The following is a 14,104-nucleotide window of genomic DNA, read 5'->3' as shown; positions in this document are numbered from 1 at the left end:
TCTGAAACAATTTAAAATGTGTTCAGTGGTGGACGCCGGTTCTCCGGAGGTTATACCTCATTGTCAAAGGCGAAATCACCATGAAGCGCTTATGTAAGTAGCCCAACCATTGCCATTCTACTGCGAATGCAAGAGAAAAATCTCGAAGCAAGAATAACTGTGCCTATCTATACGCAGGTAGGTTCCACCAAGTCGCCGCCGTCTGCACATACTGAGGTGCAGAGTGAATAGTCTCCATGCGTTTCCATGTTGCCTTGGGTATAATTATATTTCTTAGGGGGAAGGAGCAAAGAAGGGCATGATATTAGTGCCTCACCGAAAGAAACAATCCCCCGTAGTTCAGGATGCGACATGATGCTACAAAGATGAGTTCGTCATTATAAGGTAAGCTCTGATGGAAACGACTAGGCGGTAAGTGTGACTACGTAGTCGTTGCTGCCCTGCTTTGAGTGGACAGGCTATCGCGTATTCGATGAAGGAAACTGCTTCCAGCCCCTAGATTATTTTTGCTGTGAGGTACTGACAAACAAACTACAAACGAAGGAAAGGAAGATGTAGGCGGCCTTCCATGAGGGTGACTTCTTTCACGAACGATATGTTTATGGTTGTCATAATTGTTATAATAATAGATTTATAGGAGAGAGCTCCCTGATAATATGGATAATAATGCATAGCTCATGCACGCTTGTTCAAATGCTTGCAAACAAGAGCGGTTCGTGCCCGCCTTAAACTTTATGCCAGCTGTTTTCTAGTTATATCGAGGGAAAGGTCTGTCATGTGAGTGGCAAGGTCACGAATGACGAGTGTCTCCCTTGGAACAATGGGTATTTCACTTGAGTTAGTAGACCTACAATGCCCAACGCTCTATGGATTTAGGCACGTTTGAAGTATTGTCCGGCTCAAATTCTCTTTACGTGCATTATGGGGAGCTGCAAGCACGGTATTGGAATCGCTATAGCCGCGATTTGCATAGTTGTGGCAAATGGCCAGGAACAATGTAAGTGTTTTTTCTTGTAATGTTTATTATTCTAGGACTTAAGCATTGACCCTATCGTCAATTGACCCGAAGATGATCAGAAAGTTGAGCAATATAGATCTTTTACCGTAAAGTACTCACCTGCATAAAGGGGACTGAGCTATGTAAACCACCTTCTAAACCAATGCTCTTCATATATTGCAGTCTTTCCCTTACGCATAGAATTCTCCGTATAATCCTAACCTAAATAGTTTGAGGGAAACCTAAATAAATATTTGGGGAATCCTCAAGAGAACGAACTGACGGTAATATTACTACAATATTGGTTTCATATCAACAAATGAAAAAAAGACATTTCATATAAAAAGTTTTAAATTTCGCTTTATGAGCGCGATTGAACAAGTAGCCCAACTAAGAAACGACCTTCTATGTGTTTTTCGCATGGCTAAATAAACGCGCAGATCATCGCGCTAACCCTAAATGACCCTGACGTGAAAGTGTAAATGCCGAGCCAGTGTTAAGTGAAGTTCGGAAACATCACGCCATGCGATGTGCAATGTGAACCAGTGGTAGCCGTAGTGGTGGTGGCCGAAGATGTAGAGAAATGAGTAAGGTGGCGTAGACCACACGCAAGGGACGCTCAATATTACGAGGTTCCTGTAAACGCGTTCAAAACGCGTCTCGCTTCTCGTCTTTGTCTCGACCTGTCAAAGCCCAAGTGATGCAGAGAGCCCGCGTTGACCGCGTTTACTCACATACTCGCCTTGTGCCGCCGCGTTCTGGTGGCTCTTATTACTTGACCTATGTACATCGCTTAACTCATTGGCCTGACGCAGATATCACTGATCATACCATCACTTGTGCTTTGAAGCAGTCCCGAATTTTCCGAAGCGGTGCGCCCGGAACTACAAATATGCTCGCTTGCAATTTTTCGGCTATAAAGGGAGAAAGCTATAGGCGAACAACGCACCATTATATATGAGTGCGTCTCAGCTCACTACAACGTTTTCGTTTGAGTGAGTTTAGGCGTGGAAAGAAAAAAAGTCTCAGTTTCGCCCGAAAGGCACAGCATCGATTGCGAAAGCAAACTAGTAGACTGCTATACGAAGTATGGAGAGTAGCTTTATCAACCGTAGAAATTTGGAAAAATTATTTTAATAACTGATTTAACAAGCATGGCGTCAGCGCGCACAAGTAAACATGAACATGTCACGCTCGATGAGCGCGGACACTCGCTGTCAAAACGCTGGTGTGGGCAAGCGTTGCAACAGTAGCGAGCCAAGTGACCATCGTGCGGTATTGCTTCAACTCAAGAGCGGGCAGGACAAAGCGAGTAGAAAGTATGAGCTGTCTGCAGTTGCCTTTCGAGATACGGCGCGCGCGGCAGTGCAAAGCAAGCACTTGGTATCAGTAGTCACATATTTCTGGTATTGGAAATAAACCGCTGCTAAAAGACGTTAACCAAATTGATTACGTAGGGGAAGCAGTAGGAAGGCATTCTTTTCAACAAAGCTTATTACAAAGTTTGCGCATTTAAGAAATTTTGATGTTCGCCACACAGCATGTGCCATACTGCCCCCCAAAAAAGAGAAGGCATGTGCTCGTCATGCACCAGCGCGATAGCTTAGTGTAAGAGATGTACTAAATCTGTCACGGATTCTGTGCAGTCGGGCCTCGGCAATGCGGCTGCCTTGAAGAACCAGTGAACGGCGCTCCAAGACGGGATAGGTTCTGCAGGCCTAAGTGGACACTGCCCTCAGAACTGAACAGAATTCGCCACTGCGTGTGCAGGCCGGGTCTTATTCGAAACTCCTGGGGCGACTGCATCACTCAGCAAGAGTGCAAGAGCTGCAAATGCTTCTGGGACAGAGACTTCAATGTATGCACTCGCGCGTGCCCCTTGATTTGCAACGAACCGATACGGTCAACATGTCCCCAACATTGTGTCTTCGGATGTGACTGCCCTCCTGGATACATAAGGTGAGTAGCTCTATGTGCCTTGGTTGTTACTTGCAGCACCTTCACCTCGTGCGTTAAGTCGCACTCAAGCTGCGATCTCAGCTTCAGGTCTTACACGTGTCGGCCAAAAATACTGTAACCTTCAACCCTTTACACTGATATGCACAGCTTTTTGCTAAGTATTCCTCGAACCTGGCAACGCGTAGATTGACAAATTGAAATTTATCTCAAACCTAGGGCGCAATGTAATTATTCAATTGCATGCTCTACAGTTTACAAGATGCGAACAGCTCACTCATCTGGCGTTCCTACATTTTCGTTCCGGTAGAACTTCGTTTAAACGTTGTACGTCAGCAAATTATTGCATTGAAATTTAAATTACATTTGATACAGCTTGTTCTACGACGTCAATCATGGTTCAGTGACAGCGACGTGTCGATGTAAACTATATGCCCACATTTCTTTCCGAGCATTCATAGGTGCTAAGCGCTTTCTTTTAAAAACCTGGGATAGGGAAATCATGCCTGAGAAAGATACTAAGGGGCAGCGCTTTCCCATCATAAACATAAATTTTGATGAAGCCTTGTATTTAAGTTAGCATGCAAACTAATATCTGAAAAATTTGAAGCACATGATATCGGCCACTAGCGAAAGTTTTCAATGACTTGTAAACGTTCAGACACCCACGATAAGAAAAACGTTCTGCTTGAACCCGAAACGCATACATACACGTAAGGACTCGCACAGTGAAAGAACATCGTATTATCCAACGCAGAAATGGGTTCAGTTGTTGTCCCGGTGTATAAAAGATGCCCAACTGCAATGGATGGATGGATGGAAAAACGTCATACAGTCTTGAAACTATAGAAGCGTACAGAGACGACAAAGATCGTGGACAGAACGAAGCGCTTGCTCACAATTGAAAAATTTTACTGATCCGAAACGAATATATGCGCACAAAGACGGAATAGGATGGCTGAGCATGCGTTACAAGGCTTTCGGGTTAAATCGTTTGAAAGGCAAGGTTAATATTAAAGAAGTAAAAAAAGTTCTTACTATAAAGAGACTTGAATTCCCTATCATGTAGCACGGCCGAGGGGTGGCTGACGCAGTTATCTCCTTTATTCTTTATGATGAAGGCCTATGCCATTTCACGGGTTAACTGCTTAGTGCTTTTGAAGATAATCTGCGTATCTTCGAAGACAAAATAACAGCCGCAGTCCCTGCAATGGGCTGCGAAATGGGTCGTTCCTGATGAATCATATGCCGCCAGGTGCCCTCTTAACCTCACGTTTACTTTACCGCACCTAAACCGGCTCATATGTACTATGTCCATCGCACAATCTACAAATTTTTTGGTATGTTTAATATTGCACTGCGATGGCTGCCTGCGAATACGGGTACAAATTGTTTTAAGTTTGTTTTTCGCTGAAAAAGAACCTCAAACCTTTTTCTTAATGCCTATATGTTTTAATAAGTGTGATGTTCTGTGTAGGTACGGAACGACAACAATTTTATTATTTTTAGGACTACCTTCCCGGGTTATCTGACTGTTTTCTTCCGTTTTTATTTCTTTCACAGTGTCAGCGCACACTAATTTAATGACAGACTCAAGATAGCTTGCTTGTTCAAGCTTGCCGATATGGTAGAGAAAGCTCGTTTCTATCACGTGTTAACATGATTGTTTGAATGCGGAACCTAAGTTGGTCTTTATTATTATTATTTCTTTACAATTTTTGAATGGTCTGACCTGTAGGTAAGGGATAGGTTTATTAGACCTCGGTCGGTAGCACTAGCAGACATGAAGCGGTTGCAAGATTAGTCTTTGATCAAGAAACAGTAACTGGTTATGTTGGGGCAATTCAAAAGAAAACTTTAATTTCATGCAGTTTTGCTTGAAAACCTTTAAAATGTTTACAGCATCCCGGGTTAGATTAGTGGAATTAGTTAGGACCAGAAAATCGTCTACATATCTGAGCACCTTTGTCACTAGTCGTCAAAGATGAAGCTGTAGCTCTCTATTGAGTTTGCTCAAAAATATTTCGCTTAATATTGGAGCAACTGGCAATACTATGTATATTCCTGAACACTGAACAGAAAGTTATTCCTTTCTGCATGACACAAACGCAGAATTTAGTTGAAAGCTCAGCAACTCGAGAAAACTTGCAACCAAGGTTCAACTTTTTACACTAGAAGAAAGTTCGACATTATCGACTAAAATACATTTTTTCACGCAAGCCATTAACTCATCATGAGGCATAGAGTAATACAGATCTTCAATGTCGATACATAATACACTGCAGCTACTGGTATTACCTGTTTTAAATACTTTACCCCAGCTTCGGAATTGCTTACACGACAGGGATCAAGGATGTAGTTAAACACTCCAGGCTTTTTTTAGATACCTAGAGATTACGTTTTGCCATGTTATACCAGTCTAGTAATCCTGGAGTAGGGGGGGGGCGCAGTCGCCGTGTCGGAAACCACCGGTACGTACTTGCTCACCAGCTTCCCTAGACTTCGTCGTCCGAGGGTTCTTGCCTGGCTGCATGAAAAATAAAACTGCAATAATAAAAATATTACTCTTCAATGGCGTTAGCGATACACGATGAACTTGTTCTGTCGAACACCCTATGAAAATGCGTGGTAACCACACGGTCGGGACTACCCGCCAGGAAGTCAGGATGATGAAGGCGTTTTCTATCCGACTTCAAAACCACGCGTTTTCTTTCGTTCCTGCTTTTGGATCTATGAGCTGCTGCGGGGTTTCTATGAGTTTCTATGCATGTTTTGGCTTTAAGCCGATTTGCAGAAAAAAGTAGGGGTTATCTGAAAATTTTATTCCCTGGGGAACAGCATAATTTATGCTCACTTTGCGTTTCTCGCAGGAGCTCAAGTGGAAGAAGGAAATCTTGCGTCAAGATCGATCGGTGCCCTCCAAGGTGCCCGCCAAACTCGATCTTTCAAACCTGCGTGTCGACCTGTGCGCCAAAGTGCGGAAAACCTAGGCCAACTAACTGCGCCACCCTCTGTCAGAGGGGTGGCTGCGTCTGCAACCAGGGTTACGCCGAGGTGGAGCAGGACGGACAGATAATATGCGTTCCGGAACAAGACTGTGCGAGATACGGTACGATGCCGACGCCGTTCCAACCTACCGGGCCCGGAAATGTGGACCACGGCGGTGGTTCCTTTGGCACATCATACCGTCCGGGTGGCGACACTGCACCTCAAATTCCAGCACCCATACCTGGTGCGGGAGTTCCCCCACGTGGTGCTGAAGGAATGTTCCCACAGGGTGGGCCCACGTATGGCTCCACCGGATATAGCCCGGGAGGAATTTCTATGTACCCGCAGGGAACACCCCCGCAAGGTACTACGGTAAACAGGCCTGGTGGAGTGGGAACGTTCCCACAAAGCGTGCCTTCAATGGGTCCAACGCAAAATCAGCCGTCCGGTAGTGTAATATTCCAAGGTGGTTCAATCTCACCCGTTAACAATGGGTATTTACCAATCAGTAGTGCAGGAACAATATTATATCCCCCGATCAGCGTGGAAACTCGACCAGTTGTTTCGCCAGGCTCAAATTCAGGTTACCAAATAGGTAGACCTTGCTTTAGCCAAAGTTCACCATGCACTCAATTCTCCACAGTCGGCGTCGGAGGATGCCGGCAGTGCCAGTGAGTTGCAGAGCTTATAGGTGTGTTTCACCTTTTTATAATATTAGCTTTTTACCCATTCTGGTATAAAGACATATAAACTGAAACACAGGCCGTGGTCCGCTTTTAAGATGTCTGGAACATTCCCTCGGGGCGGTGGAAACATCTATGTTTCAACCTCCACATGCAAAACTAAAAAAAGGACTGCTATGTTTGATCGAAATTTCGCAACATACAACAAGCTGTCTACCACAAGCCAGACCGTGGCAAGTTCTTTAATTTCCACTTTTCTTTATTTCTGCTGGTCTCTTGTTCCTAAAAAATGATCATGGAGAGTACTGATGCTCGGAGGTGTTCTAATCTTGATGAAGGGTGAAAATACTGAAAAACTAAACCGATTCTCGTCGTGTACAACCAACATTAACGCATTTAAAGGCTTTTGGTTTTATTGTTCTTTACGTAGTGTTGTTTTTCGCGTGTTCTCAAGTGGTACTGGAAGCCATCCTTGTTCGAATAAAATGCTGCGTGTCATTGTGCACTTGTTTGCGTCGAGCGTGTTACTTTCTTTGCCTCTGTGCTCTCATTAGGATGTTTGGAACTTCATGATGTGCAACGACTTAGCAAGTGGCCCTTAAAAGAGCATAACGGCCCAGCACGTATATTTCGGTAATTTTAGTGGCCAAGGAGAGGAGCTGCGCGAAACATTATTGGTTCTCTGTATGCAACAAATGTGGGAGCAAGGCGTAAACATGAAAGAACAGTTGCTGCCTCTATTCTGATCGGCCCAACATACGACGAGATTACTCGAACAGGTCATCTATAGTCCTCGTGTATGAGGGAGGCGGTGGGGAGACTGTTTGAAACAAGAAAAAAAAACATTGATATGTGCCTGTCGAGAAGCAAGAGCAAAGTCATTCATGACAAATGTCGCTACGAACTAAACTGCATGTTGTGAGATTTGTCAGCCATTTGGTGAACGCTGAATTTCCTCATGCGTATCTACAATCAAGTAGAATTGCTCTTTTTCGGTCTATTATTTCTAAAATATGAGTTCGTTGCAACAACAATCAAGAAAACCGATAAAGTAAGATATATCGCACCGGGATTCCCTACGGGTAATTATAGTTTAGTTCGAGGCTAGGCAATGATTTCGCGGTTGGTAAGTGTATCCTTGAGGTTGCCTGCTGTCCTCAGGGCTACCAGTTGCTGTCTACTGGCACAAATAGATTTCGAATTTCTTCACCTCTTTATAAAGCGCGGAAGACGACCACAATGGCCGGAGATACATTATGTTTCAGCAATACCAAAGCTCACCTCCAATTCGACTTTTAGAGTCATGATAAGTTGGGACCATTATGCTGCCTATGCGCACTATCGGGGCCGACCACACCGACCACCTCAATTCGAGAAGATTGGAAGTGGGAGAAAAAGAAGGGGCAGCTTAGAGCACCAAGGCCAAAGACAGAAATGACATTTTGCCAGTGCCTGCTTGCGGGGCTGCAAACACGATGCGTCCTGCGTTCGAGAAACAGTTCTCGACAAATATTGACAAGCGCAATTGTTTTTTTTTTCACTGCGATATAAATTATATGGGCATTCCAGGCGTATATCGGCCATCGTCGCCGTCGGTTTCACCGTTGTGTTTCCACGTGCTCTATGCAGTGCGTGCAACTGAACGCGAGGAATAGTGAGCGGAGTATGGTGGCTTGATCTCGCGTGCAGAAGGGAGAAAGCCGGACACTAAGCGTGCAGTCTTTCACCATGCGCAAGCCGAAAGAAGCGTTGTACTCTGGTGTCGGTTGCTTATGGCGTGGCTGAGTGAGGCACTATCTTCAAAGAGATGTGCGATAGGGACATACGTACCGAGGGCCAATAGCTTCGTGTGTGCAGTGTTCACGACGCTTACTTCGGGCTGAAGGGAGAGGCAGCGCAAAGGCCACTTCGCTCGATGCCGCTGCCGCGGTTCCTCACGCCAGCGTTTTGAGACGAGCGTCCACGTTCAACGAATTAGATGTGTTCATCTTTCCCCGTGCGCGCCTGCCACCATGCTGGCTAATTTAGATAGTAAGCGAATGTTTACGTGTTTACCCGGTCGATAAAATTACTATCCTTAATTCGCCATCGCAATCGATGCTTCAGCTATCGGGCGAAACTGCGACCTTTGGTTGAAACCAGAACGCTTCATAAAATTCCTTTAGAGCAGCTAGATAAGCTCAAAATTGAACAAGAAACACATTATCGAATGACAAAAATCGGCCGCACTGAGCGTTGATAGTTCAGAGGTGCATAGCCAGGTGTGTGAAAACGCGAAGTAGTCACAGCCCGATGCATGTCTGGAGCACGTATCGGCGCTCGCGCCACGCTTCGACGCTTACGATCTGTCCCGCAACATCCGCGCATGCGTAAGTGCGCACGTGGCGCAGCTAAAAGCGTGCAGCTTACAAATGTATGCTTGCGACGCAGCTTTCGCGCACTGGTGAGTGCACGCGTGGTTTGGACATAGCGCGCGCCTGTTCGACGAATGCAAACCATTGAGCACATCCCATGCTGCACAGTGTCGCTGGAATAAATTTTGAATGTTCTCCAATGCCCATGCCTCTCTATCTTTGCTCGTGACTGCACGCGAGCAGATGGCAAGCGTGCAGTCACGAGCAAAGATCACGAGCAAAGGACGTACCGGAGCAGGAGAGAACAGCAGTAGGTTTGCTCCAGAGTTCCCTAATTGCTGGCGGTGTAAGGTTCAAGTATATTGCCTAATTTTGTTTGTGGCAACCCAAAGACGAGGAAAGTGCACAATCCTCCTTTTCACAACAGGGGGGTGAGCACGTAAGAAGTGACGGAAAAAAATATAAGTAATTGTTCATTCGCTTATTTATTGCAACTCATTCGGAAGCACCCAATATGGAATGAGTGTGATCATTTGGTGCTGTCCAGCATCAACACAAGATGCAAATGGTTGTAAGCGATCGAGAGCCAAAAATGTTCCTTCACTCTCACAATAAAATAAAAATTGAAATTTCCGGTCCCTTCGGGCAGTGCGATACGTAGTGGGCCGTCTTAGCAGTGAAATGTATATACCGAAGCCGAAAATAAAACACTGCATTGCAATCGCACGCCATTCAATAGATACTCTATATAGCATGCGGGTGTTTGCGAGCTGGAGAATAACTTTGTTGGTTGAGCATATTCTGTTGCGCAAGCATCGAGGGACCTACCTCGAGTTTTTCGTCTGTGCTTTAGAAAGTTATGTTCTAAAGGTGACAAATATCGGTGCGTGCATATACAGAATATTCAAAAATCAATTGAAAGAAAAGTGATAAAAACTAACCTCTTAACACGGCGAGCTGTGCATGTGCGCTGTACATTGAGTGTGCTTAGGCACGACAATCCTAAAACTGGTGCTAGTCTTGTGCAAAGAGTGCTAGCTTCACCACTCACAACCTCGCTGCCGCATGAGGAATGTTTGAGTAGCAGCTGTGAAGTGACTTTTTGACCTCTTGAGCCCGTAAGAAACACTATAAAGTGGCACCAAATTTAAGAATGTATAACATAACATATATTCACAAAATCTCTACCATCTTGAACCAAATCACTGGTCACTTTCGGAATTACACTAATATGGACAGGGGGGGGGGGGGGCATATACTTCAATAGCAACATACATGCAACTGCGCTCTCCTTCACTCTTCATCTTAGCATTTTACTCAGAATTTCTGACGGCCCCGTACCTAGCCTAGGATTGATGATATTGAAAGACACTTCTATTATTGCTTACTGTATACCTAGAGCTCTACGACCAGGAAGGAGCATATTAAGGAACATTAATTTATGACGGTTAGTTCCGAATCGTTTGAGATAAATATTTTTGTTACACTGAATGTAAGATTTTATTGAGTGGGAGAAGAAATTAAAGGGTGTCATTGTGAAACCCAAGAGGGTACCATGAAATTTTACCGCATTTGGCTATGCCAAATGGCAACTAATAGCTAATGCCCATACTACATTGCTGGTCAAAGTCAGTGGCGTTCCTGAATCAGGGAATTTGAAAAAACGTGGTTTTGTTGCACTTTATCGAACAATAAGAGAGTTAAACCGGAATCATTAAGGCTGTGGCAGCAACCATCTATACGCTAGCGCTAGCAAGCATTGACAGAAAAACAAGTCATGTCTGACATGCCAACTTTCTTGAAGCATTGATATTCAACGCATATGTGAACTCAGTGGATGAATTGTGCGCTGTCGATTCTGACAGCGCACAATGCGGTTCTACTGTTTCTAGCGTGTTTCAAGCATAGGAATAGTTCCGAAGAATACCGTTTAATTCCGATGGAAGGTTTCAACTATATTTTGAATAATGATGAGCAAAAGTTTCAATACACAATAACTTTCCATCAACATGGCTTCTGTAGCCTCGCTCTAAGAGGTAAGGCAGCTGACATCTACTATGGCGTGAGCAGGGCTCAACCTTTTTAAAATTTCACAGAAAGCCTCTCAGACAGCATCATTCATGCTGCGCGCTCATTTCCCACCGGCTTTGAAACTTTCACTAACCATACCTTTCTAACAAATTTCGCTTGAAAGGACACTAACCCAGACATATTAGTTTGAAGTGACCTAGTATTCTTTGAAATCCGTACGTTTGTCAATTTCCTGATACGAGGCTTGTTATTAGAAGACAACGTCACTGACACAGTTCCGTCCTGAAATTTAGCGCCGATATCGCAACGCCGGTACATCAGTGTGACGTCACGGATGTACAAATATGTCGTCGTGCGTCGCGTGCATCGGCTCAATAAAACTTGAAGAAACATTCGATTTTCTTTTTTCTTTGGCTTTTGTTGGACACATGAGTCGCCGTGATGTTGTGCATAAAGTCCAAGTGCGATAACATTACTGTCGTGCACCGTACGCTGTAGATGCGAGGAAAAGCACGCGAGGCCAGGCAGAGAAGAATGGTGGCTTTAATGGTGGCTTGGTTGAGCAGAGAAGAACGAGACTCTGCGGAGCCTTCTCCAGCGCGCAAGAGAGAGATGGGCGGATGGGGTGCGTGCAAGGTTTGGGGATGGATGCAAGAGCAGGGTAGCACGCGTCTGAGTTTCTACGCTTGGTGCGTGTCAGCCAGACCGCGCGTGTCGTATCTCGAAGGCAATCTGCTATGGTACGAAGGCTGAAATACCTGAGGGCTGCATGAGCGCTCCGTTCTCGCAAGCCCTGTTCGAGCTGGAGCTAGAGGCAGCGCAAAAGGAAATTCGCTCACCTCTCCTGCCGCTTTTCATCATGCCCGTGTTCTGACAGCGAGTGTATGCTGTCGTTAAATGAGGTGTGTTTAGGTTTGCCTGTGCCCGCGTGACCCAATGTGTGCTAATTTAGTTGGAAAGCAAATGTTTATAGCAGTTCATAAAGTTATTACTACTACTAACACTGCCGAGTATAGCTGTCTAATAATTTGCCAAAACATGTCGTTTCACTGAAGTTAGGAGACTTGGAAATAGTACCGGTTTCCGCGTCTTAAACACTTTTAAATGTGCCGCCATAGCTTACGCAGAACAATTTACTGTGGTTGGTTTACCAGAACGAATAAAAAATAAATGGGAAGAAACCTTGCGATATGGTTGCGAGGTGCAGGTTCTCTTGAAATCGGAGTGAGTGACTGCAAGATATCTTGAGGCATTTGAAATGGAGATTCATTTGCTAAATAAAAACAAGCTAAGCACCCTCATAGCGTGGGAAAAAAGACTGCCCAAACCCATGGTCCAATTACATCTTAAAGTTGAAGGTGAGAGCCCCGAGTTCAACCTTTTTTACTCCTTAGGGCGGTCATTTGAAGTTGAAAGTGGTTGCTATTGCAAACTAAGTGTGCTATGGCCCCCTAGCGCATCGCCGGCCTGCCACTGGGCTGATTCGAGCCTTTAACACGGTAAGCAAGTAATATTTTCTTAATGTAACATTCTGGTGATTATGATGACGACATGCACAATAACACCTCTTCCTTCTCCACACAGCGTACCAAAAGTGCTCATTGCGTCACAAGTTCGAATATGTGTATACCACTGCTCCGGACCATCCTAGATAGCCCACTGTGAGTGCCACGGAAGAGAAAAGGCTGTGTCTGAACCAGATATCCTAAAGAAAGGTATAAAAATTTTCTCGGAGCAGTTGTAAGGTGAAACAGTGGCACAGTCTACGTGTGCACTGACTTCCATACCACATTGAGAGGACAGCCATTGTAGAACGACATCGTGCAGCAGCCCACAGGCATAGGTGTGCAAAGAGTTGCTGAGCTAATCATAAGCGCATGGTGAAGTTCTTGAAAATAACCCGGCGCGATAATCAGTAACGATAACCCAGGCGCTGCCTGGCTGCTTTAGGATGAAGCTGAATTTTTCACGAAGTGCAGCCAGCTCCATTGAAGTGATGAAGATCCTAAGGCTAAGTTTGCCTATACAGTTGCAGGTCATGTAATGTGTACAGTATTCCCGTCGCTTAACACATATGTTAACTCAGGGCTGCAGAGTCTTTGTTTTTCTGCCATGAAATCTTGCAAAAACTAAATGCAATTATACAGAGAAGTTCAGGCTCAAATGTACTGAGGTTTCATCGCGATTGCTAAAAGTGTGTTTGTTTAATTTCGTACACATTTTAGCGATTTATGCGCAATCTGTACATTGGATAAACTTCGTCATCTTTTTTAGCATCCGGTACAGACTTGGAATAGCATTGCCAACTCGTGACATGGTGAGAAGGAGCTGGGCTTCCTGAAATGAATTATTATTCACCGCCGCATTCCTTGCTGATGCTTCCTTCCAGTGAAGAAGATGAATCTTTTGTGAATACGGCAACAAATTAAGTAAAAAACACTTTAAACTGCGCTTCAAATGTATATTCTCAATTCTGAATGTGAATCACAATTCACAAAAGGACAATGAGCCACTGAGCGGGCAAAGCACGAAATATGGTTTTATTATAATTGATTATGTTCTGATTCCCACTGCCACGCGTCCTGTAAACGCTTGCTGGCGTTTTAGCAGTGAAAAGCAATGCAAGAATATGGATGGTCCAGCTAGTAGTGATGAGCTCGGCACGATGAACAGGATTGACGTGCTGTCTACCATTGTATTCCAGTTGAAGAACAGAACCAATTATTTACTCTTTCCATGAGTGGCATTGTTTGTAGCAATAAAAAGAGAAGTGGACGATCCACCTAGCCACTGCCTTAGTGTACAAACTTGGCTGCGTAGCAGTCTCGTACACTGCGACAAATCACTTAATAATATAGCTACTTCTTTTTCTCAATTCCTTTTCTCACCAGGTAAACTGTGCTTAGGCATAGCAAAGTGAACCTATTTCCTTGGTGGCAAGGAGGCCCCTAAGCAATCACTTCAATATTGCTGAGTTTAACAGGCTATAGAGGCGTGTAGCAGCCGCACCGCCACCACTACTACCACCACAACCCCCATGTGTTACTCCCGGAAAAAGGAAACTACCACTTATAGTTTCTAAAAGTGAGCTATCG

The 14,104-nt window shown here is 44.6% G+C and overlaps 1 protein-coding gene across 1 annotated transcript; it reads left to right on the top strand.

Annotated features, from left to right (window-relative positions):
* The first annotated feature begins 853 nt into the window (after positions 1–853).
* LOC139050786 (SCO-spondin-like) lies at positions 854–7,129 on the top strand. The gene is made up of 3 exons (XM_070527535.1): positions 854–997; positions 2,644–2,956; positions 5,824–7,129. Exons 1-3 carry the CDS (start codon positions 922–924, stop codon positions 6,614–6,616), a joined length of 1,182 nt encoding a protein of 393 aa, XP_070383636.1. The 5' UTR covers positions 854–921; the 3' UTR covers positions 6,617–7,129.
* The last annotated feature ends 6,975 nt before the right edge of the window (positions 7,130–14,104 follow it).

This window comes from Dermacentor albipictus, chromosome 10 (assembly GCF_038994185.2).
Source record: "Dermacentor albipictus isolate Rhodes 1998 colony chromosome 10, USDA_Dalb.pri_finalv2, whole genome shotgun sequence".
NCBI lineage: Eukaryota > Metazoa > Arthropoda > Arachnida > Ixodida > Ixodidae > Dermacentor > Dermacentor albipictus.
Note: the sequence above shows the minus strand (reverse complement) of the source record. Positions and strands in the feature narration are given on the sequence as shown.

Bases quoted from the DNA above. Each gene is read 5' to 3' on its own strand.
- LOC139050786 (XM_070527535.1), top strand. From the start codon at position 922: ATGGGGAGCTGCAAGCACGGTATTGGAATCGCTATAGCCGCGATTTGC. The intron at 998-2,643 runs GTAAGTGTTTTT...GATTCTGTGCAG, and splicing joins GGCAAATGGCCAGGAACAAT to TCGGGCCTCGGCAATGCGGC. The intron at 2,957-5,823 runs GTGAGTAGCTCT...CGTTTCTCGCAG, and splicing joins TGCCCTCCTGGATACATAAG to GAGCTCAAGTGGAAGAAGGA.